The 27913-nt window shown below is 45.2% G+C and overlaps 1 protein-coding gene across 2 annotated transcripts in view; it reads right to left on the bottom strand.

Annotated features, from left to right (window-relative positions):
• ak5l (adenylate kinase 5, like) overlaps positions 1–27913 on the bottom strand; it is a 118463-nt gene that overhangs the window by 68630 nt on the left and 21920 nt on the right. For both annotated transcript variants that reach the window (XM_048613734.1, XM_048613733.1), the window contains exons 2-6: positions 24436–24622; positions 17431–17592; positions 12445–12617; positions 11331–11444; positions 6497–6688 (exon numbers count right to left, since the gene is read on the bottom strand). In XM_048613734.1, coding sequence (XP_048469691.1) covers positions 6497–6688; positions 11331–11444; positions 12445–12617; positions 17431–17592; positions 24436–24622 — 828 coding nt within the window. The remainder of the gene's footprint in view (positions 1–6496; positions 6689–11330; positions 11445–12444; positions 12618–17430; positions 17593–24435; positions 24623–27913) is intronic.

The following is a 27913-nucleotide window of genomic DNA, read 5'->3' on the forward strand; positions in this document are numbered from 1 at the left end:
TTCGGGCCTAGACCCTTCATCAGGGTCTAGGCCCGAAACGTCAGCCTCTCTGCTCCTATGATGCTGCTTGGCCTGCTGTGTTCATCCAGCCCTGCACCTTGTTGAAACAAATGAGCCACTTCTTTTCATGAAGACAGGATCCCTGGGTGATTATTTACAGACCAACAACAAGGTGCAATGATTGGGATGATGGGGAGAGTGAGGAGGCAGACCCTGGCGATTGTGTTGTCGGCATTGAGCCAATCCGACACTATCATTCCCCTAACCCTCGCCTACACGCCTCCCCAAAAAACAGAACGGATCCCAATCCTGATGGAAGCCATCGTCCTGATACATCAACTCTGCTCATGGAACTGACACAAATGGACAATAGTGAGCTTCCACTTCTATGGTGCTGTGGCAGGTAGGCTCAGGATTGAACATTTACCAAGGTGCAGTCCCTCCCATCAGCGCCCAGTGTCACAATCCTTCATTGACCAAAACAAGTTGACGTACGGGCCGTTGTCACTGCTAGCATTCTGCTAAATAATAGGTAAAGTCACCATTTCCTACCAAACCATTCTCTCATTGGAGGCAGTGAGACGACCAGTGGTGGTTTAACCTGAGGGTCACCACTCCTAAAATTGAACTGAATGACATTTTGACACTTGTATTATACAACCATCACCACGTTCCGGCTCCATTTTGCATAACGCAAAAATAAAAAAACAAGATGTGTAACTGAAAGAGAGTCCAAGTTTGTTTTTTTATCTGCTGCTCCACGACTGTCGCTCACAGGAGCCTCACTCCAGGCCCATAAAGCTGCTGCCATGGCTACCGTTGCCCTGCCGACAGATTCCTGTGTTACCGCTGTAGTCGCTGCCCCACCGCTGTCAGAGTCCCGATAAGAACTCACAGCACCGAGCCGATGAAGCAATCACTTCCCTGCTCCCACCCAGGCTCGGGCCCACAACACTGCCACCACTAAAGCAGGCCCTGAAGTTCATCACCGCCAGGTATCTCACTTTGGATCCAGTCAAAGCCACCGCCTTCCTGGCTCCTTCTGGTGCCATCACCGTCACCAAGCTCTTTACCAGAAGGTAATTAGTAGTTAAAAAGCAAAAAGAACAAACAGAAAAAAAAATGAGAGAAGAAGGAAGGAGGCAAAGTGCACAGAGCAGACAAGCCTTGGGCTCAGGGGTCCTGGCACTGCCTACTCTGCCAGTGCCATCTTGGATACTCAGGGAAGGGGGGAGGTTGACACGGAGAGTTCTTTGTGGTAACTTCAGTCAGTGCAGGAATTAAACCCACACTAGCGGCATCAGTTTGCATTGCAATCCAGTCAACTGAGCTAACCAACCCCATTCTGCTAAATATATACACTTAGGTAATAGTTTTCACTCGTTGATGGGACTTGGGTGTCACTGCCTGGGTCAGTATTTGTTTACCGTCCCTAATAGTCCTTGAGCAGGTCATTGTGAGCTGCCTTCCCGAACTGCTGCAGTTGATGCACTGTTAGGAAGGGAGTTCCAGGGTTTCGACCCAGCCACAGTGAAGTGATATCTCCGAATCACAATGCTGGAGGGGAATTTGTAGGTGGTGGGAATGTAATGTGCCTGCTGCCTTTGTCCTTTTCGATGCTAAAGATTATGTGCTTGGGGAATGCTAATAAAAGATCCTTGGCAAGTTGCGTGTGCCCTGTCTTCTCTCCAACAAGGTGCAGTTGCCGTGGGGTGAGTTACAGAGCAGTGGGCTGGGAACCTCGATTATCAGATGGGCTCGTCATGACTTTGTAAGAACGGGGTTGGAAGAATGGCACAATTCTTTGGCCTCCTGTAGTTCCCAAACTAATTACCTCAGTTGTCAGGAGCTCTATCAGAAAAGCTCACATCAGAAAATATTAGTTTTCCAGATAATGTACGGTATGCACCTCTATGCTTAACATTAGAATGGAGTAGAACTTTGTGTTGTGATTTATTAACTGTAACAGGGCTCCATGGTACTCAGTCACTTATATCTACTCCATCTCACACACTCAAAAGTAGAACTCCTTACAACTCCTGATCTTTTCTTCCTCTTATGAGCTACAGGTTGGTTAGCTCCAAGCTTGGCATCACATCACTAGTGCTTTCCAGTTCTCCTCAGCTTCTCTTTAACCCTGTATTCACCTGTAATCATCATGCATTGTAGTAATGGAGCTTGACCTTCCATCTTTCTTCAGATTATTAAAAATAAAAGTACAAACCTAACTGATACTTGCTCAGATCACTGCAGCAAATGGACAAGGTGTCTCCACTGAACTAGGATGAAGAGTTTCCATCGTTAAATCCTTCCACCAGAAGCCTTGGTGATTGTATGGCTTAATGTCCACATGTGCGGGTCCAGTGCTACGGGGATAACCAAGGGTGCTGCAGATTGTAACAGGAATGAAAGAAACTCCATAACAAGGCTTTACGCTCAACAATGTGAGGATAGAGACAGGAGCTTGAGGATTTTGAAGCTTCCAGAGTCAGGTGGGCAATGGCAAGGGTTAATATAGACTGAGATAGACGCAATGGGGTTGTTATGGAAACTGAGGTTAGAAGGTGAAGAAAAACTGGCCGATCAGAAAATATGAGGAATTCAATGGTGCTTGAGATGAAACAGTCAGAGTATCTGCAGCCAGGACACACTTATTATTAAACTGAAGAAGACTATTCAGCCCATCAAGTTTCTATAGAGCAATCCAATCAGTCCCAATTCCTGGTGCAATCTCTGCATTGTTTAAAGATTGTTTTCCTCAAGGTCCCATCAGCTTCCTTTTCAACCTGTTTATCGTCTCACACTATCATGATCCACTTGCCTGGATGGGTGCAGCTCCAACAACACTCAAGAAGTTCGACACCATCCAGAACAAAGCAGCCCGCTTGACTGGCACCACATCCACAAGCATCCACTCCCTCCACCACCGACGCTGGGAACACCACCTCCTTCAATTACCCCTCCAAGCCACTCACCATCCTGACTTGGAAATATATCACCGTTCTTTCACTTTCACTGGTCAAAATCCTGGAGTTCCCTTTCTAGGGGCATTGTGGGTCAGCCCTTAGCAGGTGGACTGCAGCGGTTCAAGAAGGCAGCTCACCACCACCTTCTCAAGGACAAGTAGGAATGGGTAATAAATACTGGCCTAGCCAGCGAGGCCCACAACCCACAAAATCAGTAAATTAAAAGAAAACACAGAAACTATGGGCCATTCAGCCTTTGAGCTTGTTCTGCCATTCAATATGATCATGGCTGATCCTCTTCCTCAATACCATATTTCCACACTCTCTCCGTGCCCTTTGAATATCTAGATTTAAATTTAGAAGATCTGGCTGAGGTATTTAAAGGTTGAAGTTGGGATCAGATGGAGTAAATAATGAGAAACAGTTTCCAACATCTGAAGACTAGAGGCACAGATTTAATGTGGTTAAGGCATGTTGAGGGAAAACCTTTTAGCTATTGAGTGCATTGACGTTGGAATGTACTGTCTAATGGTGCTGCAGGCAGTTTCAATGGTAGCTTTCAAAACAAAATGGGTAAATACTCATAGGAGAAATCGTTGCAAGGATTCAGAGAAAGAGCAGGGCAGTGGGATTATCTGGCTTGCTCTTTAAAAGATCTGGCACAGAATCAATGGGCCTAATAGATTCCTTCTGTGTCGTATTGTTCTATGACTCCAATTTGCTCAGATGTCCTACTCAGCTCCCATGATAAGTCTGCAGTTGCTTTACAAGGAGCAGAATGTTGGCCTGACCAGCTCCCAGGCCAACAGGGTTGGGGAAGGGGGCAGAAACTTCCCAAAAGCTGGGAGAGGTGGCTCCTAAACTGGGGGATTGTCAAAAATGCCGAAACTGAGATTTTTCAAGTTTTTTGATGGATTGAGAGGTGACCTTATAGAGGTTTATAAAATCACGAGGGGTATAGATAAGGTGAACGGTAGGTGTATTTTTCCTAGAATGGGGGAATTTCAAGACTGGGGGGCATATTTGTAAGGTGGGAGGAGAGAGATTTAAAAAAAAGACATGAGCGGCAAATTATTTACACAGTGTGTGGTTCATGTGGGAATGAACTTTCAGAGGAAGTGGTGGATGTGGGCACAGTTAAAAGAATACTTAGATAAGTACATGAATAGGAAAGGTTTGGGAGGAAACGGGCCAGGAGCAGGCAGGTGGGGCTAGTTTGTAGTTTGGGACTATGTTCAGCATGGACTGGTTGGACCGAAGGGTCTGTTTCCACGCTGTATGACTCTATAAGAGTGCTAAAAGTAGCCAAACGAAGGCAGATAAATGGAGTTACAGATATGGAACAACGTGATCTAATGGATTGGCAGAAGATCGAATGGCCAAGCTCTGTCCCTATACTGGTGCACAGGGTCTGGATCTCAGTGGTATTCCCTTTGCACTGCTCACAAGAATGGAACAGTGTTACTGTTTGCAGGAGGCCAGGACAGATGCTCAGAGTAATACTGGGCAATATCCCCACAGAAACTGCTCCCCTTCCCTGGTCAATGTTCAGGAGGGGTAATGATAATCCAGATGTCCCCCTCCACACAGGCCATGGACACTGGGGTATCTGTGCATGAGAGATTGGAGGTGATTTTTAGCTCATCTTGTTGACAGGAGAAGCAAGGTTTTGATTCATCTTTTATACTTTTTACAAATATTTATTTGATATGTTTAGGACATTTTTCTTATATTAAAGGCACTACGGGAATGCAATTTATTGTTTTGCCTTTGTTCAAATACAGAATAAAATCGAGGAGGGTGTGTCTAAACAGTGCTGCACCCCAATCCCATCAGTTTGCTCAGGGATGCATTAAGTTAATTCTAGTCCTATTGGGTCTGTTCCTCGTCCCCATCCCCACTCCAAACAAGGAATTCCTTCTAAGCTGCGCTAAGGCTGGCATCCCTTCAGTAGACAGGAAGAAATGAACCTGCATTCACATAGCACCATATACACACTCTGGATGCCCCAAAGCACTGACTGTGGAAGTGCAACAGTTCATCTTTTGTAGGCAACCAATTTGCACACGGTAAGGTCCCATCTAATAACAAAGAGATGGATGGCCGAAGAAGCTGTGTCAGCAATGTCAGTTGCGTGTCTCATATCGTTCAGGATTCCCCTGCATGCTATTGTATCTTCTGTATTCTCATGAACAGGAACTTCATTTACTGATGGTAAATTTCTGAAGAAAAGTCCCGACCTGAAACGTCAGCTTCCTGCTCCCCTGATGCTGCCTGATCTGCTGTGCTCCTCCAGCTCTACGCTGTGTTATCTATTTTCTGATGGTGGTTGTGTGCACTCGCTCACTTGGGGAAACTACGTTGTGTGACAACACGCACCTTTCAGAGTCCAGTTGTGGCCTGGAGCTATGGATTGTTGCTGGCCAGGAATCTTGCCCACTCTTACCACCCGCCATTGGTGTACGTTCGAAAGACTGTGTGGCCACATTATCAATGCCCCTTCCTTGGCCATCAAGCCCTGGAGTGGCACGCAAAGCTCGGATGTGGGAACGTTACCCACTGCAACACAAAATCTCCTTGGTTTAATACTACATTTGAAATATGACACCTCCAGCAGTGCAGTGCTCCCTTGGATCTACATCAAAATATTTGCCAAAACAATGTACCCACCTCTGAAAGAAAGCAAGCAAGAACTCACATTGTTACAGTACCTTTCACTATCGCAAGAACTTTGCAGGCAACGCAGTGCTTTTAAAGTACTGTAATTGCTGTATGTGACAATTTGCATTGAGCACACCTGAACATCAATGCAAAAGTGACCAGAAAATTTGTTTCACTGATGTTGGTTGAGAGATAAATTTTGACTGTAAACTCCCTGTTCTTTGAAATATTGCCACAGGTACCCTAAGGGGTTTAGTTTTACTGAAAGACAGCACCTCAGACAGTACAGCACACCCTCTGTACTGCACTGAAGTGTCAGTTTAGACCCCACACAGGTGATGCCTGATTTATGAATATCTGACTTATGAAGGCTTATATCTATGAATGCAGACCCATACAGGGGTGTAATGTTAAAGGTCCATCACACAAACATCTCTTGTACTAATGAACAGCTACTTTACGTTGTTCTGCATTGCATGCAGTCTTGCGTACAAATCAACTTGCAAACGGAGTCAAAGAAAGAAAGCCGTTTGCAACCCACAGATTGCCTGTAAACCTCAGGTTTCTGGAGTGGACTGTGAACCCATGATGCCCTGCCACATCTCAGTTCTAAAGAGTCATCCTTTCGCTAGAAGGCTGTGCTCACGGGTCCTAGTCTCTCTGACTACTGGAAATATGTTCTCCATGTCCGCTCTATCCAGCAAACAAACAAATCATCGAAATAATTACCAGATTAACTGCTCGCAAAAGGAATTAATCTTTGCAGAGACCTTTGTTTCTAACCGAATATCTGACATGGGATAACAAGCTACAGGTGGGCTGTGGATGAAGGAAAGCACACAGTGTGCAGTTAGCCATGACGACCTTACCCGAACAATGAGCTCCTTCTCCTGGTAATACTTCACGATCAGGTTGATGTTCTGTTTGAAGGTTTCCACCCTGCGCTCAATGGCGTGACTGTTGTCGTCTGGCCTACCCTGCTGCACGGCTCGCTTCTCCAGGCGCTGTCGTAAGCGGTGGTTGGAACAGGCCAGCAGCAGCACCAGGTCGGGGGAACCGATCTGCATCCAGCGCGCACACACACACAAAAAGACAGAGCAAAGGATTCATCTTGAGAAGGAAAGGCCACATTCAGAGATCTCCAGCTAACTGACTGTGAAAATAAAGACAACAGTAGCAACTGGTGTAACAACAATACTAAATAAAAACCAAAAGAACTGCGGATGCTGTAAATCAGGAACAAAAACAAAGTTGCTGGAAAAGCTCAGCAGGTCTGGCAGCATCTGTGGAGGAGAAAACAGAGTTAATGTTTCGGGTCCAGTGACCCTTCCTCAGAACAGCTTTTACAGCCAATGGAATACAACACTTGATTGTGAACACTCTCTCATGTGATTCACATTAGTTTGGTCAATAGCACCTTAGCTCAGGAATCAGGTTTAAGTCTAGCTGAACACCTCAGTGCTGTCTGTACATAGGTTCTAGTCAATTAGACTTGGTCTCTGCATCTACATGAGACTATAATTGTACTGGACAGTGAAGGTTCACTAAATTAGTTGCTGCAGTGAGAGCGTTGTTCGATGACAATGGGTTTATTCAATTGAGCTTCTGCTCTGGAGTTCAGAAGAAGGATCCCATTCAAGTAGTTAGTGTTCATTTTGAAAGGTCTAGAATACAAGAACAGAGGTGTACTGCTCAGGTTGTATAAGGCTCTGGTCAGACTGTGTTTGGAATAATGTGAGCGGTTTTGGGCCCTGGGTCGAAGAAAGGATGTGCTGGCGTAGGAAGAGGCCTAGAGGAGGTTTACAAGAATGATTCTGGGGATGAAGGCCTTATCACATGTGGTGTGGTTGAGGACTCTGGGTCTGTACTCAGTGGAGTTTAGAAGGATGAGCGGGGGATCTGATTGAAACTTACAGAATACTGAGAGACCTGGATAGAGTGGAAGTGAAGAAAATGTTTCCAGTAGTCAGAGAGACTAGGACCCAATGGCACAGCCTCCTAGTGAAGGGATGACTTGTTAGAACTGAGATGTGGCAAAATTTTTTCAGCCAGAGGGTGGTAGATGGCTGTGGAGACCAAGTCCTAGAATCCCTACAGTGTGGAAACAGGCCATTTGGCCCAACAAGTCCACAATGCCCCTCTGAAGAGCATCCCACCCAGACCCATTCCCCTAATTTTGCATGTCTAACCCACCTAACCTAAGCACTCCTGGGCACTATGGACAATTTAGCATAGCCAATTCACCTAACTGGCACATCTTTGGATTGTGGGAGGAAACTGAAGCACACCCATGCAGACATGGGGAGAATGTGCAAACTCCACACAGACAGTTGCCTGAGGGTGGAATTGAACCTGGGTCCCTGGTGCTGTGAGGCAGCAGTGCTAACCACTGAGCCACCATGCCACCCCCAAGTCATTATGTCTATTTAAGACAGAGATAGATAGATTCTTGATTAGTAAGGGGATCAAGAGTTATGGGAAGAAGGCAGGAGAATGGGTTGAGAAACATATCAGCCAGGATGGAATGGCGGAGCAGGCTCAATGGGCTGACTGGCCTGATTATACTCCTATATGTGAAAAGGATCGAAAGTGTAGATGCTGAGGGATTGTTTCTGCTGGGCGGGGAGTCTAGAACACAGGGGGACACTTCTAGGATAAGGGCCTGATCATTTTGGGCTGAGATGAGGAGAAATTACTTCACTCAAAGCATTTTGACTCAGTGGAATTCTCCACCCAAAGGGTGATGATTCAAACATTGTCGAGCCAATCACTGGGAAGTACTGTAACCAATCCTCCCTTTAATAAACCTTTCAAAAATTAGATGCCTCCTGTTGGAACACCATAACAGAAACAAAATCAAACAGTCGATGGAAATATACAAGCCCCAATATCGTGTGCTCTTAACTTATTAAGTAGCCTTATACAGCCTTACCAAGTGCCTTTTGGAAATCCATTATATTGGATCCCCTTTATCTATCGTGCTTGTTATCTCCTCAACGAATCCCAATAAATTTGTTTGGCAAGATTTTTACTTTGTGCACCCATGCAGACTATGTTTGATTATATTATCTGCTTCTAAATGCTGTTATTATATCCATTATAGCAGACTCTTGTATTTTTCCAATGGCATATGTTAAGCTAACTGGCCCATAGTCACCTGTTTTATGTATTTCTCTCTTTTTGAATGAGGGTGTTTTACTGGCAGTTTACTAGCCCTCTGGGACTTTTTCCAAATCCAAGGATTCCTGGAAGATTACTCCCAGTGTATCCAATATTTCTGAAAATACCTCTTTAAAATCCTGGGATGTAACTCATCAGGTCCAGGGGATTTATTGACCTTTAGCCCCATTAGTTTCACCAGTACATTCTCTCATGTGATAGTTATTGTGTTTAAATCTTTCCCCCTAACCCACTTTAGCCGCTTGATTATTTAATATTTTTGGAATTCTATTTATGTCCTCTACATTTTACATTTGCCATGGCCCATTCCCACCCAACAGCATAAAATATGGAAGCAAAATTTGGCCATTTCGCCTGTTGAATCTGCTCCACCATTCAAGTATGGTTAATATGTTTCTCAACCCTATTGTCCTGTCTTTTCCCTTAACCCTTGATCCCACTACAAATCAAAAACCTATCTACCTCTTTCTTAAATATCCTCAATGACTTGGCCTCCACAGCCTTCTGTGGTAATGAGTTCCACAGATTCATCTCTCTCTGGCTTAAGAAATTCCTCATCTCAGTTCCAAAAGGTTGTCCCTTCACTCTGTTTTAAGAGCTAAAGGTTTCTACTATAAAGGAAGATCAAACAGATTAAACCTTCAGAGTTTCGAAGAATGCGAGGTGATATTATTGAAGCAAGAGATCTTGAGGGGACTATACAGAGTAGATATTGCAAAGGTGTTTCCTCTCGTGTGGTTAGAGTATAACTAGTGGGCACTGTTTAAGAGTAAGAGGTCTGCTTTTTAAGACCAAGATGAGGAGTTTTTTTTAATCAGCTCAGATGGCTATTGAAGTGTAGAATTCTCTTTTGTAGAAGGTAGTAGAAGCTGGGTCTTTAAATGTATTCAAGGCTGAATTAGATAGATTGAATTAGAATCCAGGGATTTGGGAGGCAGACAAGAAAGTGGAACTGAAACTACAACTAGGTCAGCCATAATCTAATTGAGTGGTGGCACAGGCTCAAAGGGCCATGCGACCTAATCTTGTGTCTGGGCCTCATGTGCATTGTGGATCTCAGTTACAGAGATAGCTGCCAGTTAGCTAGCTCTCTCCCTGCCCTTGGCAGGTGTCACCATTTGGCTAAGTGTATAATGTTGCTGCTGCTTATAGCTACTCACCCTGCAGCTCTTCTATGTATTCCTCACCTTCACTGTGCCTCACCAGCTACCTCTCTGTGAGCTGCATCATCCAACTGTGCCTGGGTTCACCTCACCTCACTCTCTGCTGCCCTCCACTTGGCTCTCTGGAAGAGACCTCTGTGCCTTTTCAGCTTGGAAACAGCTGATATACAGACAGTTCCTTTACTGGATGTCACATTTTAGATTTCTCTTTGCTCTTGAAATTGCAATCACCTCTTCATTTGTTTTATAGTCTATACATGGAAATATTCATATATATCTTAGTATCTACATTCTAAAGACCCTTATTTTCTTTTGCAGATCTTTACTTATTGTCCATATTTCTGAGGAAGGTGGCGAGAATGCAGCACCTTTTGAGATTTTTCCTCGTTTTAGCTTATTAATACATTTGACAAAATGACTTCCCTGACTACCTGTATCCTCCTCCTGGCTTCAGCATTGCATTAAGCATCCCTTGTTATTGTTTATCTGAAATTGACAAATTTGCTGATTTGCTCCAGAGTCATACCAGCCCCTTCAAACCACACTCTCGTTTCTTCTGATGTATTCCAAGTCACACAATATTGGCTCAGTGGCCATCTCTAGGATGCCAGCTCACCCTCATCCCACCACGCCCATTGTGGAATGACCTCCCATCCCACGCTCCAACATTACATAGGAGACACAATCCAGAAACAGCCCATTCGGCCCAACCAGGCGATGCTGGTGTTTATGATCTTCTTCCAACTGTCCTCATCCAAAATCCATCATCATAATCCCCTTGTCCCTTTCTCTTTCAAATGCTTATGGATCTGCCCTTTACACGCTACCTGCTGTGACCAGCCCCATTGTAGCAAGTTCCACATTTTCACTACTATTTGGCTGAAGAAGTATCTTCCAAATTCCCTACTGGATTTCTTGATGACCATCTTATATTGATAGTCTTTAGTTATATTCTTTTCATGAGGGGAAACATTCTCTCTGTATCCACTCTGTCAAAGCCTTTCACAATTTTAAAGATCTCTATCAGGTCTCCTCTTCAAGAGAAATGGGACCCAAGTCTGTCAATCCTTTCCAATTCTGGTATCATCCTTGAAAATCTAATCTATACCCTCTCCATTGCCTCTATACCCTTTATACAATGCAGTGATCACTAGGTGTGCTCTAATCATGGTTTAGTACAGATTTGGCACCTGCTCTCTATTTTCCAGTTCTGTCCCTTGAGAGCTTGATTTGCTTTTCTTTATGGACTTGCTCACCTGTGGTACAACAGTTAGAGTATGACGAATGCGTGCTTCACCCCAAACCAGTTGTGTTCAAGACCGCAGACTGCAAACCTGGGAAAAGCACTGAGAGTTCTCACCTGCTCTTCAAATGTAAACGCTTGGCTGATCTCCTTGGGAAACCCATCCACGATGAAGCCTTTTGCATCCTGGTGCTTCATAAACTGATGCTTTAGCTCCTCAATAGCTGTCTCCTGTTAGAAAAAAGGGAAGTTATATTTTAGTGTACTTGGCAGCTTTCTGGGTTGGGGGTGTGGGTGGATTGAGATGTAGAAATGGTTCTCACGCTTTGACTTCCAGCAGTTCCGACCCAGATTTCCCATACAAGGCAGCCTGTTCTGAAAGTTGGCTGATGCCAGATTTTCAATGAGAAATTCCCATCCAGTCATTCACGCTAAGATGGGTGGGTGCAGGGATGATGACATTTTAAAATGTAAACTACCAAAAGAGGACAGGATGTGATGCATCATCCCATGTGAGACACTAAGACCATTAAACATAGGAGCAGAGGTAGGCCATTCAGCCCATCAAGTCTGCTTCATGACTGATCGGATAACCCTCAACTCCACTTTCCTGCCGTTTTCCCATAACCCTTGGGATTCCCTGACTGATTAAAAATCTATCTATCTCAGCCTTGAATATATTTATTGCAAAACCTCTGCAGGAAATAATTCCAGATTCACTACCCTCTGAAAGTAAACATCCTCTCCTTTGCTGCCTTAAATGGTGACACCTTATTTTGAGATTGTGTCCTCTGTTGTAAGAGTAAAACAGCAGTCCCACAGACCAGATATCTTTGACATAGTCCTGGCCAGCGTTTAACCCTAAACCGACATCATTTGAAAACAGAGGAGTTGGTTATTATCTTGTTACTGTGTATAAATTGGTTATACTTCCCCGTGTTAAAATAGTAACCATTCTCCGAAACTACTTCAGTTGGCTGCAAGGCACTTTGGGACATTCTGAGATTATGAACAGTGCTGCAGGAATGCAAATATTTCCTTTTCTTTCTTTTATCCGCATTTTGAACTATCGTCTTTCGTGCGGAGGTGTTAAATTGACATTACTGTCATAAGCTCATCCTCAGGTCAATGATTAAACGATCACTATTGGAACAAATTCCCTTTCCTGTTGAAGTACTCAGTTTTATTTATAAAGATTTGGTTCAGATTGGTATTGGTTCGGGTTCCTTACTGGAGGTGCCAACTCCCCATTGGCAATGATCTGTGCGATGAGCTCCCACTTGCGGTCACTGGTGGCATGGTGCAGCATCTGTCGACGTAAGATCTCTCCCACTGAAATGGGCTCGAATCCATATTGCCTGGCCATCTTGGCCGTCTGTGTTCCCTTCCCACTCCCAGGACCACCTGCAGAGGGAGGCACAATTCGAAACAGCTTAGGAACAGTAAAAACCGAAAGAACTGCTTACGCTGTAAATCAGAAACAAAAACAGAAGTTGCTGGAAAAGCTCAGCAGGACTGGCAGCAGGATCACCAGACCCAAAATGTTAACTCTGATTTCTCCTCACAGATGCTGCCAGACCTGCTGAGCTTTTCCAGCAACTTCTGTTTTTGTTTCTAGCTTTCAAACAGTATCTGAAACAATGCAAACTAGTCAAGATGTGTCACACTGTGTTGCTAAAATGTTGGCGGGGGGACCGTGGGCAGGTTAGAGGGAAGTGGAAAAGATGGGGAAATGGAAAAGCAGAGAGAGTAGGGCCCAATATTACCACAATCCTGAAGGTGGAGTGTTCCAGGAATGGGACTCTGAACCATGAAGAATTGGTGATATATGTGGCACAGAGATATACTGGGAGCTGTTGTTGTCCCCAGGCATCTGTTAGTCTCATTTTCTACATTAAAGCAGTAATCTCAGCATGAAAGTACTTTAATGCTTCTAAAACACTTTGGGACATTTTGAGGTTGCAAAGAATGCTATATTAATGGAAGTTCCTCCTCTCACTTACTGCACAAACATAAATATAAATCAGGCACTGCCTTCTTCTTCAAACCTGACTCTGTGTTAGAGGTGCTCTCGAAAAATTCATTTCTTAAGTCAACACGACAAGTGAGAGGACTTTAGCAGGTTGAAAAGCAGAGGACAAAGTAGGTCAACAAGGGGATGTTAGCTGTCACCGAGCATGGGATTTAAGTGCCTGGAAATTGTACGAGGAGAGGGAGAGTGGGCGTCTGTTTCACTAAACTTCAATCTTTCGATTTTTAAATCTAACAACCACGTTCAGATCTATCCCATTTCCTTATCCTTCATTGACAATCTTTCTTGACGCTCTTGATCCACAAGCACTTCCATGCCTTGCTTAAGCATGAATCTAAGGGGGTGTTGTGGGAGGTCATGGTGGTGTGAGGGGGGGTGGCAGCTGGAGTGACCATTATCTGTGCATCAAGCTTTCAACTCCATGAGTAGAGAGAGGCGTGGGAAGAGAGGAGAGGAAGGGAAGAGGAAGAGAAGAGAAGAAGGGATGACGGGAGAGAAGAGAGGACAAAAGAAAAAGAGAAGAGGAGAAAAGAGGGACAGAAGAGGAAAAGAAGAACAGAAGAGAACATAGGAGAGAAGGAGAAAAGAGGGAAGAGGAAAGAACAGGCAAGGAGAGAAGGAAAAGGAGGGGAGAGCTAAGGAAAAGACTGGCCATCAGATTAGGAGAAATGCCGCACCCAAACTTGTGTCATTTTATTTCTGTGCACGTTTTCAGCAAAGCTCTGGTTTTAAGTTGTCCAGCTGGAGAGAAAAGTCAAGGCCCCTTTAATGCCCCATTCTCAAGGAAGTGTACAACCAGGTGAGGGACATCCATCCTGAGCCTTGTCTGTTCCTAATGGTGCTGTACGTGGAGTGAAGTTAAAATTGAGGTTCAAGTGTTGAAAGCTATAGAAAAGAAGTCCAACTGTATCAGGAGCTGAGTAAATAGCAAACTGAGTGAGTGTAAACGGGGGCCTACATAACCACATCTCACTGAGGACGCAGGATAGGGAATGAGGGCCAGGAGGCCTCAATCTAATATGAAACCGTTTACACTGTTGGAAGGTCCGCGAGGATTGATTAATTGATTAATTGATTGATTAACAGTTGTCACATGTACCAAGATTCAGTGAAAAGTGTTGTTTTGTGTGTATACAGGCAGATTGTGATCCTCTACGTAGGGATTGTCTTATGAACAAAGGCTAAATAGATTGGGACTCTACTCACTGGAGTTTAGAAGAATGTGAGGTGAACTAATTGGAACAAATAGGATTCTTAAGGGGCGTCATAGGGTAACTACTGAGAAAAAAAAACCAAAAGAGCTATGAATGCTGTAAATCAGAAACAAAAACAGAAATTGCTGGAAAAGCTCAGCAGGTCTGGCAGCATCTGCGAAGAGAAATCAGAGTTAACGTTTCAGGTCCAGTGACCCTTCCTCAGAACGCTGACAGGATGTTTCCCTTCATGGGAGGGTCGAGGACCAGAGGGCATAGCCCCAGAATAAAGGGGCACCAATTTAAGACTGAGTTGAGGAGAAATTTCTTCTCTCAGAGGGTTGTGAGTCTTTGGAACTCTTTGCCACAGAGATCTGAGGGGGCAGAGTCCCTGTGTGTATTTAAGGCTGCGATAGATTCTTGATCAGTCGGTGAATCAAGGGTTACAGGGAAAAGGCAGGAAAGTGGACGTGAGGAATACAGGATCAGCCATGATCCTATTGAATAGTGGAGCAGGCTCGGGGAGCTGAATCGCCTACTTTCTTATGGTCTTATTATAGCCTAACATGATGTGTCACTTTGACTGAGGTGCAGTCTAACTAATACCACATCCGTCTCCAAGGTGATCAGGCCTGCCTCTAATTGGTCGAGAGATGAAGCCTCTTATTTGGTTAGCTCTATGAAATCACATGACCACCCCTGGCTTTCCCTTCAACTGCCCACGGCTCAAGGCTCTTTTCATCTCGGTCTGTGTCATCCTGTTAGCCCACTCTCAACCCCACCCCGCCACAACATACCTCACTCCTTTCCCGTTTTGAGGGAGCGGAGTGCCTGGGACACTGACCTTTCACCAGGATTTCTGAAAAAAACTGTAGTAAAATGAAAAGCATTAAGAGTGGCTCGTGAATTATCCTTCCTGGTGGAGTGACAGCACAGAGCTACCAAGGGGTTTGACAGTCAGCTCACGTGACACTCCAAACCCTTTATCAACACCTGGGCACAACCAGCAGTTCCTCCAGGTCTGATATGATTCGACTGACTGTTGGCAAATGTAGCGACTTGTATTTATATAGCACCTTTAACAAAGTAAGACATCCCAAAGTGCATCTTAGGAGCATAATTATAATACAGAGAGGATTTGGCCCTGTCATGTATCACGATGACAACAGCATGTGAGACAGTGGTCTTTTAGACGCTCACAAATGGATGTCTATATAAATGAAAGGGTTTTCAATGAGTTAAAATACCACCCAAATGTTCTGCATTTGGCAGGCCACTAATTCATTTGATGAGTCCTACTTGAACAAACTTCACTGCACTGCACAGTTTTTGCAGTTCATCACATCTGGCGTGCTGGTGTGTCCAATTGTTTTTTTAAATATCAATGCTTTTCTTGTCACAGCAAGACACCCATCTTCAAGAAGCCTAAACAATCTTCCCTTGGCGGTGAGAGACTTTGTACCAGGTTTATCCCAGGCAGCAAGTGAGCTTTCATAGAACCCCTACAGTGTGGAAACAGGCCCTTCGGCCCAACAAGTCCACACCGAACCTCAGAGCATCCCACCCAGACCCATCCCCCTATAACCCACCTAATCTACACATCCCTGAACACTATGGGCAATTTAGCATGGCCAATCCACCTAGCCCGCACATCTTTGGACTGGGTTTTAGAGGTTACGGCCTAGTATTGTTGCTAGACTATTAATCCAGAGATCCAGATGATGTTCTAGGGACCTGGGTTCAAATCCTGCCATGGCAGATGGTGGAATTTTGAATTCAATAAAAATCTGGTATTAGGAGTCTAATGATGAGCGTGAAACCATTTCATTGTTGGGAAACCTATCTCACAAATGTCCTTTAAGGATGCAAACTGCTATTCTTTACCTGGTCTGGCCCAGACTCACTGCAAGGTGGTTAACTCTTGCCTGCCCAATTAGAGATGGCACTAAATGCCAAGCGAGCCAGTGACACCCACCCAAATAAAATTCCTCTACCACCTACTTTTCACTCAATGGAGGAAGGGAAATCCCTGTTCTCTAGGAATGGAAGTGGACACTTCACCTTCAACTAACAGAAATGAAAAAAAACCTGCATTTGTATAGTGCCTCTCCCACCCTCAAGTCTGCCCATTACAGTCAATGAAGTGTCTTTGAAGTCACTGGCATAATGTAGAGACACAGCAGACAATTTGTCGACGACAAGCTTTCAATAACAGTAATTCAATAAATTTAAATTATTCAAAGGCATTTTCTGAAATCTGCCAACCTCTTCCATCTATGAGGGAAGCAGATACCTTCACCTGAAAGTTCCCCTCCAATCCAAACACCATCCTGACTTGGAAATATATATTGCCATTCCCTCAGTGTCGCTGGGTCAAAATCCTGGAATTCCCTCCCTTGTAGACTTTACGTACTCTTACACCCCAAGGACTGCAAGTGTTTAAGACGGCTACTCACTACCATCTTCTCAAGGGTAATTAAGGATGTGTGATAAATGGTGGCCAGGCAGCAATGTGCACATCCTATGAATGAATGAAGAAAAGGATCAGAAAACATATTTTAGGTGTTGTATGAGGGATTAAATATTGAGCAGGAGACCCAGGGAGAGCTGTTCTGCTTTTACATCCACTTGAGAAATCAGACCAGCCTTCATTTAACATCTGATTTGAAGCATAGCACCTTCAACAATGCAGCACTCTGGAAGTATTACAGACCTAGCATTTTCACAGCTTGAATACACAAGGAAACACTGGGGTTGGGTGAAAAGGAAACTGGGGTAGGATCTGATTGAGGTGAGGTGAAGTGAAATCCTCAATGTCTGCCAGTTAGCACTGAAACAATTAACAGTATCCTGCACACAGCAGAGTTAACATAAGGCTGGCTATATCCGAGGCAGGACAGTTGAGGGAATAAAACATGGGGTTAATTAACATGGAATCAGACTTCATGGCAGGAGAGTTAATGAGCGAGAGAGTAACGTAGGAGACACTTACCAATGACAAAAATAATGCATGGCCTGGCCTTGGTTCGGTCAAACACATCATATTCTTGAATCAGCCCAGATGATTCTGTCATATCAGAGTCACTTTCAATTGAAAACTGAGCCTGGATTGGAGGCAGACGGTCATAGCGACGATAAGGAGCAACGCTTGGTTCTAACAGAAGAAAACATTGATTACTAACCTGCAGAAAACATCAAACGCGCTTCAGTTATTAAGTCTGGTTTTATTCCACTCATTTCTTTGGAACCCTTGGCATGATTCCAGGTGGATCAGATACAAATGGGAATAGAATTCTGGGCAATCAGGTCAAATATATAAACATAGTCTTCTCTCCATTTCCTCGCTACCTTGCTTGAAGGACAGTCTTAGAGATTTTACAACACGAGAAAAGGCCCTTTGGCCCATAAAGTCTGAGCCAGTCGTCAAACATCTGTCTATCCCAATCCCATTTTCAAGCACTTGGCCCATTGCCTTGTATGCTATGGAGTTCAAGTGCTCACCTAAATACTTCTTAACTGTCAGGTGAGTTCCTGCCCTGACCATCCTTTCATGCATGAGTTCCAGATACCTACTACCCTCTGGGGAAAACAACTTTTCCTCAAATTTCCTCTAAACCTTCTGCTCCCTACCTGTGTTCCCTGGTTACTGACCCCTCTACTAAGGCTAAACATTTCTCCATACGTACCTGTCTATGCCTCCATCAGATTTCCCTTCAATCTCCTCTGCTACAAGGAAAACACCTTCAGTCTATCTAGTTTCTCTTCATAGCTGATTGCATCCAGCCCAGGCTACATCCTGGTGAATCTCCTTTGCACCCTTTCCCAGTGAGCTGACTAGTTTGTACGTATGGTGTGAGGTGTTTTTTTGGAACATCCCTCATGTGACTATTATCCGTGTATAGAAGGCATAGAGTCATTAGGTGACAGAAGTAGACCATTCAGCCCACTGATTCCATGCAATCCAGTCAGTCCCATTTCCCTGATCTATCCCCAGTTTATTTCCCACACATGCCCAGCTGATTTCCCTTTGATCATCTCTGCTTCCACCACTGCCCTGGCCAGAATTAGAATCATTTTACAGCACAGAAGGTGACCAGTCAGGCCAAAGGGTTTATACCAGCTCCCCATAGAGTAATCCAGTCCATCCTACTCCCCTGCTCAATTTCCCAAACCCCTGTGGTGATATTTCCTTCCAGCGCCCACTAATTTCCTTTTGAAACCATTGATTTGCCCGCTTCCACCCTCCTCATGGGCAGTGAGGTCATTACCACCACACATCCTCCTCAAGCCCCCTCACATCCCCTCGTATCTCTGACCCAAAACTCTAAATCTCTGCCCCCAACCCATGCCCTACTATCAGTGAAAGGGAACAGCTTTCCTTTATTGATCTTATGGTGGAGGAGCAGTTAGCTCAGTTGGCTAGTTTGCAATGCAAAGGGATGCCAACAGCCCAGGTTCAGTTCCCCCACCAGCTGAGGTTACTCTCCTTCTCAACACCTCCCCTTGCCCGAGGTGGAGTGAGCCTTAGGACAAAGCACCACCAGTTGTCTCTCTCTCCCTCTCTCTAATAAGAGATCGGCCCATGGTCTAGTAAGGCTATGGTGACCTTAAAAACCTTGTAGAGAGTCATGAGGGGCTGAAACAGCGAGACAGATAATGGCATTGCTGGTTAGGCTAGCATTTATTGCCCATACCTAAGTACCCAGGAGGCAGTTAAGAGTCAACCACATTTCTGTGGGTCTGGAGTCACATGTAGGCCAGACCAGGTAAGGATGGCAGTTTCCTTCCCTAAAGGACATTAGTAAAACAAACAAGAGCAGGACTTATACAATTAATGGTAGGGCTCTGGGTGGCGTTGTCGAACAGAGAGACCTAGGGGTTCAGGCACATAGTTCTTTGAAAGTTTGCCTCACATTGACAGGATGGTTAAGAAGGTGTTTAGCACATTTGCCTTCATTGCTCAGACCATTGAGTATAGGAGTTGGGACGTCATGTTGAGGTTGTACAGGACGTTAGTGTGGCCACTTTTCAAGTACTGTGTCCAGTTCTGGTTGCCCCGCTCTTGGAAGAATATTATTAAGCTGGAGATTGTTCAGAAAAGATTTACCAGGATGTTGTTGAGATTGGATGGTTTAAGTTATAAGGAGAGGATGGATAGACTTTGTTCACTGGAGCGTAGGAGGTTCAGGGGTGACCTTATAGAGGTTTATAAAATCATGAGGGACATAGATAAGGTGAATAGCAAAGGTCTTTTCCCTAGAGTAGTGGAGTTCAAAACTAGGGGGCATATTTTTAAGGTGAGAGAAGAAAGATTTAAAAGGGACCTGAAGGGCAACTTTTTCACACAGAGGATGGTTCATATGCGGAATGTGCTGCCAGAGGTGTTTTTTTTAAAATTCATTCACAAGATAAGGGTGTCACTGGCCAGGCAGCATTTATTTCCCATCCCTAATTGCCCAGAGGGCAGTTTTGAGTCAACCACATTGCTGTGGGTCTGGAGTCACATGTAGGCCAGAACAGGTAAGGATGGCAGATTTCCTTCTTTAAAGTACATTAGTGAGCCAGATTGGCTTTTCCCAGCAGTCGGCAATGAATTTATGGTCGTCATTAAAGACTCTTAATTCCAGTCATTTACTGAATTCAAATTCCACTATCTGCCATGGTGGGATTTGAACCCAGGTCTCCTGAACATTACCTGGGGTCTCTGGATTAATAGTTCAGCAATAACACCACTCAGCCATTGCCTCCCCACTCCCCCACACTCCCCACCCCAGGTGGTAGATGCAGGTACAATTATAACATTTAAAGGACAGTTGGATAGGTACATGAATAGAAATGATTTAGGGGGATATGGGCTAAACGCAGGCAGGTGGGACTAGTTTAGTTTGGGAAACTTGGTCAGCATGGACATGTTGAACCATAGGGTCTGTTTCCGTGCTATATGACTCTGTGACCTGTATCAAGTCTCCCCTTAACTTCCTTTACTCCAGGGCAGTCAGCCTGGATTGCCTCGATGAGGAAATGACTTTCCTATTGCTCAGGCCAAAGGCAGTGGGGCTGATTTGTCGCAGCTATAGAGCAGGCTGCCAAGACCAACCCATTCAACACAGACTCGAGGTGAAGCCCTGAATGAAATGATGCACAAACTCAGCCCCAGCTTCTGCAGATCAGCATTGTATTGTAAAGTGGACAGCAACGTGCAGCAAGGGGATTTTGGCCATTAGCCATAAGAACCAAGATAATACCAGGCTGGGCAGGGAGATGATGCAGTCCTTAGCAAGCCTGGCCCAAACAGAAACTGGCAGCGGCCTGAAACTAATCTCTATCTCAAGCTGTAAGCTTCTGATTGTGAATACAAAATGTAAGCTGTTCCGGAAAAAGCACAGTATTATCAGTTGACAAACAGTAATCGGTTTGAGACAGACTCTTAATTCATCTCTGAAAGCTACAGCTAGGAACACGAGTGATTTAAAAGGAAGTTAATTGTTTAATTGTGAGGTCAACTCTGTCCAATATTTTTGTTATGGCCACTCCTCTACAGAACAATTATCCAGCCTGCTCTTTATATAAGCCGCTTATCCAGCCAGTGGCTCACGGTTACTATCTTAACCTCCGAATCTAGAGGGCTTAAGAAATTTTATTTTAACATTTTATGTCCAGGGACACCCAAACAAATAATATGTCTCTGTTGAAAAGATTATCTTCTAGCTTTAGCAATATTTAACCCTGATCAGTAAAGCCAACTAGTCTGTATTCACAATGAGAAGCCGTCCCCACTCCCGTTTTTAATCATTGGTCTTATAAAAGAGGTCCGATGCTAAAGTCAGTCTGTGTTCAATTGTCAGCCTGGATTGTAGCTTCAACAAGAGTCATAGCTTAAGGATATGTGGAAGGCCATTTAAGACTAAGATGAGGGGAAATGTCTTCACCCAGAGAGTGGTGAGCCTCTGGAACTGACTGGCCCAGAAAGCAGTTGAGGCAAAAACATTGAATGTTGTCAAAAAGGAGATAGGTATAATTCATAGGGTTAAAGGGATCAAAGGATATGGGGAGAAAGCAGGAATAGGGCACAGAGTTGGGCAATCAGCTATGATCATATTGAATGGTGCAGCAGGCTCAAAGGGCCGATTGGCCTAATTTTCTACATTTTGAACCACCTGACCCAGGAGTGAGGCAGCTCCAAATGAAGCAAGGCTGCTGACAACCAGGGCAAGCTTCCTGGCTTTGTGTCTACACTAAACTCTGTGAGCATCCACACAGGCTCAGAGGGAGTGAGCGAACACTCAGAGTAAACAGACAGCCTAGAGGAACAGCCTAGTGCAGCCCATGAGCTGGGTGTGTGTCCCTAATCACTCAGAATCCTTGCTGCATCATTGCGTTGATAGTCAACACGGCAACCCGAGGTGCAGCAATGAAACGCAGCAGCACCCTCTCAGCGGCTTAAGGGTTCTTAGAGCTCGGCACATATTGGATGCCAATATCAGTGGCACTGGGATTCATGTGGCCAATGCCCACTGAGATGTCTGTGCCTGGTTTCCAACATGGTGGCTGTTTGGAGCCAGCAGAGAGCTGAATTCCTCCCCCACAGTGCTCACATTGGCTTCCTTGTCAGGTTTTCTTGATGGCCAGCTTGTTTGATGGGTTTGCTAAGACGGGAGATTGAATATTAATGTGCTGAGTCGTAATGTTACCTTCTAAATGACAAGTGTTCACACCAATCAAGTAGCACCTCACGAGAATCTCACCACTCCACTTGTGTGCCTAATGGTGAGATAGGCCTCGCCGGATTCTCGTCCAATTAAGCCCCCAATCTGAGCACTGCCCACTTTGCTCTGATCCCAAGAAGGTTCTGCCTTGTGTGAGGACACAGGAGCAAGAGAAGGTCCTTTGGCCCTTAGGCTTGTTCCACAGTTTGATAAGGTCATTGCTGGTCTAGTGACTCCTGCACACATGTTGAGACTGCAATGCGAGGAGAACGATAAGGATTTTGTCAAGCCTGGCTAAACTTCCAGGACGAGGCCAGAAGCTGAGAGATAGCACGTAAACCCCTACAGGCTACAGTCCCACACAAGCCCTGAACTGGATGGCAGCACTGGCAGTTTCAAACCAGATGGTTGTGGGTTCAGAGCCAGGATGCCAACTTCAGAGGGATGCACTCCTGGAAGCTAGATCACACGGATCCCTGCTTACAACAGCCCCCACCTGGTCAAATGTCCTTTTGCCTCATCAGCAATTACTTCTACATCCTCCATAAACTCTCTCCACATCATGCAGATCAATCATCAGTTGCTGGGTCCTCCAGGACAATCCTGGGGAGTTGGCAACCCTAACTTCCTGACAGGAGGGACCTGAACACATGAGCCGAAGGAGTGCCGCACTATCGGAGGTGCCATCGAGCAAGGTCCCGGTTTACTTTGTCAGGACTGGGTAAATAAATGATCACATGGTGACATTTATCCCTGAACCAAAACGTAAAGGCAGGTTTTCTGCTCATTTTGAATTTGCCGCCTGCGGGATCGTACTCTGCACAAATGGCTTGTCACATTTCCAATGTTGCAGGGACACAATTCCTTCAGCAAACCACCTTTTCAAAGGAATGTGTGTAGTGCACAATCACGCGGCTAGTTTCCTCTCTGTGATTACAGGGCGTGCAGCCGGGTAACAGACCAAGAGAGAGGATGCACAGTCTATTTTAAACTTGGGTCGTTTAAATTCTCCACTATTTCGAGCTGGTTTCTTGAACCACCGAGCAGTTGTTTCCAGCTGACACTGGGTATTGACCACATCAAAAACACCGCATCCAAGATTAAGCAAAGGACCTCACCCAAGGCAATCTGCACCTGGCCACTCATCCTGTGTGTACATCCAAACAGATGGCATCACAGATACAGTTAAACCCCACTTCTCCTTCCAAAGCTCCTTCCTGTTTTCTGTAAGCAGTCACATTTCACATCGAGTTCATCAAGGCACATTTGCAGGTCGGGATTTAACCAGGCAAAAGCAACGCCGAGGGGCGATTGATGCCAGAGGAGGCAACATTTAGAGAAAGCCCCCTCTGGAGGGGGCAATGTCTGCGGACTCTACCCTTGAGGTCAACAGAAGGGCTGGCACCTCTGGGGAGCAACAGGCTTTAGCGTAAAGTAACATCTGGCACAACATCAATGCCTTTTTCTTCCTGCAGTTTATCAGCTTAAGCTTCTCCAGTCGAGCTGTTCTAGCGTCTCCAGGTGACATCCTGTCACCAATTCAGGTGGCGATTCTTAAAGTGCTAGTCCAGGCAGGGAATGTCAATGAGCTATTTGAATATGGGAGGCATCACAGCCAAATCAAGTCCCATCCTCACCCAAACTCCTGGGCAAGTGGACTTTCTGGCATGGGCACTGGATCAGGGGCTAATGCTGCATCTGAGACCCTCCCCTCCTCCTCAAATCTGTTCCTGGTAGAGACCAGTTCATTCAAAATTCCTGACATCATTCCCGCCTTATACGGTTCACTGCTGGGTACTGTCTTACCATTAAACCAATGAAGGGGGCTCAGTGTGGAAGGGAGCCCTGTGTTTCAGAGCTGTGCAGGTAAAGAGAGACACATATTAACCGTACTGGGCTCCGTGTGTAGCCTTGCCATCAGGAGGTTTCGAGGGGATGTGAGGAAACATTCTCTCACCCAGAGGCTGGTGGGAATCTGGAATTCACTGCCTGTAAAAGTGGGAGAGGCAGAAATCCTCACCACATTGAAGAAGTATTTAGATGTACATTTGCAATAGCCTGGCATACAAGGCTAGGGGCCAAGTGCTGGAAAATAGGGTTAGAATAGTTAGGTTGGTGTTTTTGGCCAGTGTTGAGACTGGTCAAATGGGCCAAAGGGCCTATTTTTGTGCTGTGTACCTCTATTATTCCATCCCAATCCATCCCCACCTTTCAAGTCTAATGGGCCAAAGGCTTACCAGAATCTGGCATGGTATATGAAAGTATTGACTCGACTTTGATCACTCATTCACCTGATCGGAATACTGGCTTCTTCCCTTGCCCACCGTTAATTGGGGGCAATAGCTGACGCTCCTGGGTAATAAACGTGTCCCACTTCACTTTCTCCAGTCCTCCCAGCTCTCGAACTCTCTGCAAACATCCCTCAAGGTACTCAATCGGGTCATCAGGCCGATAGTACATCAGCCCCGTCAACATGCTCTGCACAAGAGAAAAGGAAAGTCGATTATCTCACCATCTTCGACTGAAAGCTAAATTCACAAAGTAAAAGGCCGACTTATTTCGATTTACGACCACCTCAAGTCTCTCTGCCCACCCCCACTCCACCTCTGTCTCAGTCTGTTCAACAGCTTCGTGTATTAAAATGTCAAAGACCTTAACCTCAGGACTTTACAGGCAGACAGGCCATTGATTATCCAGGGTTGCTATATTTTACGATGTTAGCACAGACGGAGGACACTCGGCCCCTTCTGTTTCGGACATCCTTTCCAAAGAGCTAACTAATTAATCCACCTCTCCTGCTCTTTCCCGATTTCTCTGTAACATTTTCTCTGCCCATTTCCTTTTGTAAATTATTTTTGAAATTGTTGCTATCATCCTTTGATGCCCAGGTCACATTGAATTGTCCTCCCTCAGCTCAGCACTGCCTCTACTGCCTATTTGTGAATGATTCACTTTTAGAGAGCTATTCAAAGCTTCCTCCAAAGGCCAAATTGCCTAATGTAGGAGAATCCAGGTTTAACGCCATCTTTACTGAGAAATAGCTTGCATTTCTCTAGCACCTTTCACATCCCAACCCACGTTTATAGGTGATGAAGAGAGAAGCAGAGTTAACCTTTTGAGTCCAAACGTTTCAGTTCTGAAGTGTCTTACTCGAAAGATTAACTTGGATTCTCTCTCCGCAGATAATGTCAGAGTTTCTCCAACACTTTCTGTTTTTGTTTCCAAATGCCAGCATCTGTAATATTTTTAAAACCAGCAAATTACTTCCGAAGTGTGGTCGCTGGTGTAAGGTAGAAAACGTGCTTGCCACTTCATGCGCCGCACGCTCCCACCAACAGCAATGTGAGAATGACCAGATAATGTGTTATATGACGCTGAGTGAGGGATAAATATTTGCCAGGACACCAAGGATAATGCTCCTGATTTGCTCTTCAAAATGCATCCGTCTGAGAGAGCAGTCAGAACCTGTCAGCTTAGCATCTGATCTGAAAGACAGCAACTTTGACAGTTCTGCACTCTGTCAGTACAACACTGGAGTGTCAGCTAAGAGTTTCATGTTTACCTCATTTACAACGTTCTGACTAAATGTGAAAACCATTGTTTTCAGTCACAATCTCAAACTCCATTCCCTAGGCACAGACTCTATTTCGCTGTCTGCCTCTGGCAACCACAGACGTTGTTGGAGGCCTTGGAGTTAGAGCTGATCCCTAGATGAACCTCCAACCTCAAATTTGTGCCCTCACTAACCAAGTCTATTTCCACCTCTGTTGCTTTACCTGATGTCACTCCATCCCAGCTGGTCAGCAGGTGCCAACTTCAACTAAATTCCCACTTAGGCTTCACCACCGTAGCTCACTGGCCTACACTGACATCCAGTTTAGCAATGCCTGGATTTTAAATCATGCATTCTGAATTTCAAATCCTTCCACAGCCTCATCCCTGCTAACTCCATAATTCCTCCAGACCCTCAACACTCCGAGATATCTGTGTTCCTCTAATTCTGGCCTCACCCAACTCTCAAAGGGTAGTGATTCTGTGGAATTCTTTATCGCAGAGGGCTGTCAAGGCTGGGTCATTAAGTGTATTCAAGGCTGAGATAGATTTTTAATCAGTAAGGGGAATCAAGGGTTACGGGGAAAAGGCAGGAAAGTGGAGTCGAGGATTATCAGATCAGTCACGATTTCATTGATTTGGGGGAGCGGACTCGATGGGCTGAATGGCCTACTTTCTGCTCTGATGCCTTATGGTCTTCATTCATTCCACCACTGGAGGCCATATCTTCAGTTGCCAAGGCTCTGAACTCTAGAATCTCCTCCTTAAACCTCTCCACCCTTCTTTCTTTGTGACATTCCTTAAATTCTGTGGGCAGGGGGCGATTTTCCTGGGTATTTTAGTCACTCTGAGGTGGCTATGATGGGGCTATTACTCTAACAACATCAGTTTAGCCCACGTTTCACACTTGGTGCTATCTCAGCGAAGAAGACGTAGCTTGGGCTAAGACCGGTTCATGGGACAATCACTGAGGTACTGGTTACTGTTTAAATTGTCCCCTCACAAGGGAGGCTACACACTTAGAAAACAAGGTGTAGAGCTGGATGAACACAGCAGGCCAAGCAGCATCAGAGGAGCAAGAAGGCTGATGTTTCGGGCCTAGACCCTTCTTCAAAAATGGGCCAAATTGGGAAGGCCTGAATGTGGACTGTAGTCCATTGGGGATGATCTGGTTTCGTAGGCAGGTACTAAGAAAGGTGATGTGGCTGTAGTACCTGGTTTGCTTCAGGACGTGGTCGAGCAGTTTCAAGGCCGAAGAGATTACAATAGGGTTGCAGTGGGAAAGAGATCCACTGAGATTTTTCCGGAGGGAGGAGGGTAACTTCTTCAGGGTAGGCATCCTTAAAAGAGGCTTCGCAGTGGTGTTAAAATTGTTTCAGAGATAGTAGGAACTGCAGATGCTGGAGAATCTGAGATAACAAGGTGTAGAGCTGGATGAACACAGCAGGCCAAGCGGCATCAGAGGAGCAAGAAGGCTAACGTTTCGGGCCTAGACCCTTCCAGGCTACACACTTAGCTTGTTATGCAATGGCCTCTCCTCACAGGGGTCAGGTGACTGGGAACAAGCAAGTTGCCATCAAGGATTTTTGAGTGTTGTTTTAATGTTATATCACCAGTTACTATTCATCTGCTCAGAGGGGATTGAAATACTTTTGAAATACATTGTGCGCAGCCTGGAATCCACATTGCAGGTGATTGTACTGGAGACGGTGCAGGAGATTTAACAGGATGGTTTCCTGGGCTAGAGCGTTTCAGTTAAGAAGAGAGATTGGACAGACTGGAAACAAAAACAGAAATTGCTGGAAAAGCTCAGCAGGTCTGGCAGCATCTGTGAAGAGAAATCAGAGTTAACGTTTTGGGTCAGTGACCTGCCGTCATAATTTGGTGGCTCTGGGTCACAGAAATGTGTGCTGACTCTCCGCTGGCCTAAGTAAGCCACTCAGTTCATAGGCTAACTGACCAATGGGTGGCCTAGACCTATGACCTATGAATTTAAAAAAATTATAGCTGTCACTTGGTCAGGCTGAGGGAACCCTGCCACCCCCACCATGAAATCAGCTGATTGTGTCAGGCAAGGAATCAGTGACTACTGAGAGTCCTGGACTGTGCGTGCCAAATGGTTTTGTACTTGGCTGTAGATTGGAGGACCACACTCTCATGTGAAGCAGCAGATGAAGGAAAACCTTTTCACTTTGCAGCCACATGCCCCAGTGCAAT

Source organism: Rhincodon typus, chromosome 28 (assembly GCF_021869965.1).
Source record: "Rhincodon typus isolate 14 chromosome 28, sRhiTyp1.1, whole genome shotgun sequence".
In the NCBI taxonomy this organism is placed as follows: Eukaryota; Metazoa; Chordata; class Chondrichthyes; order Orectolobiformes; family Rhincodontidae; genus Rhincodon; species Rhincodon typus.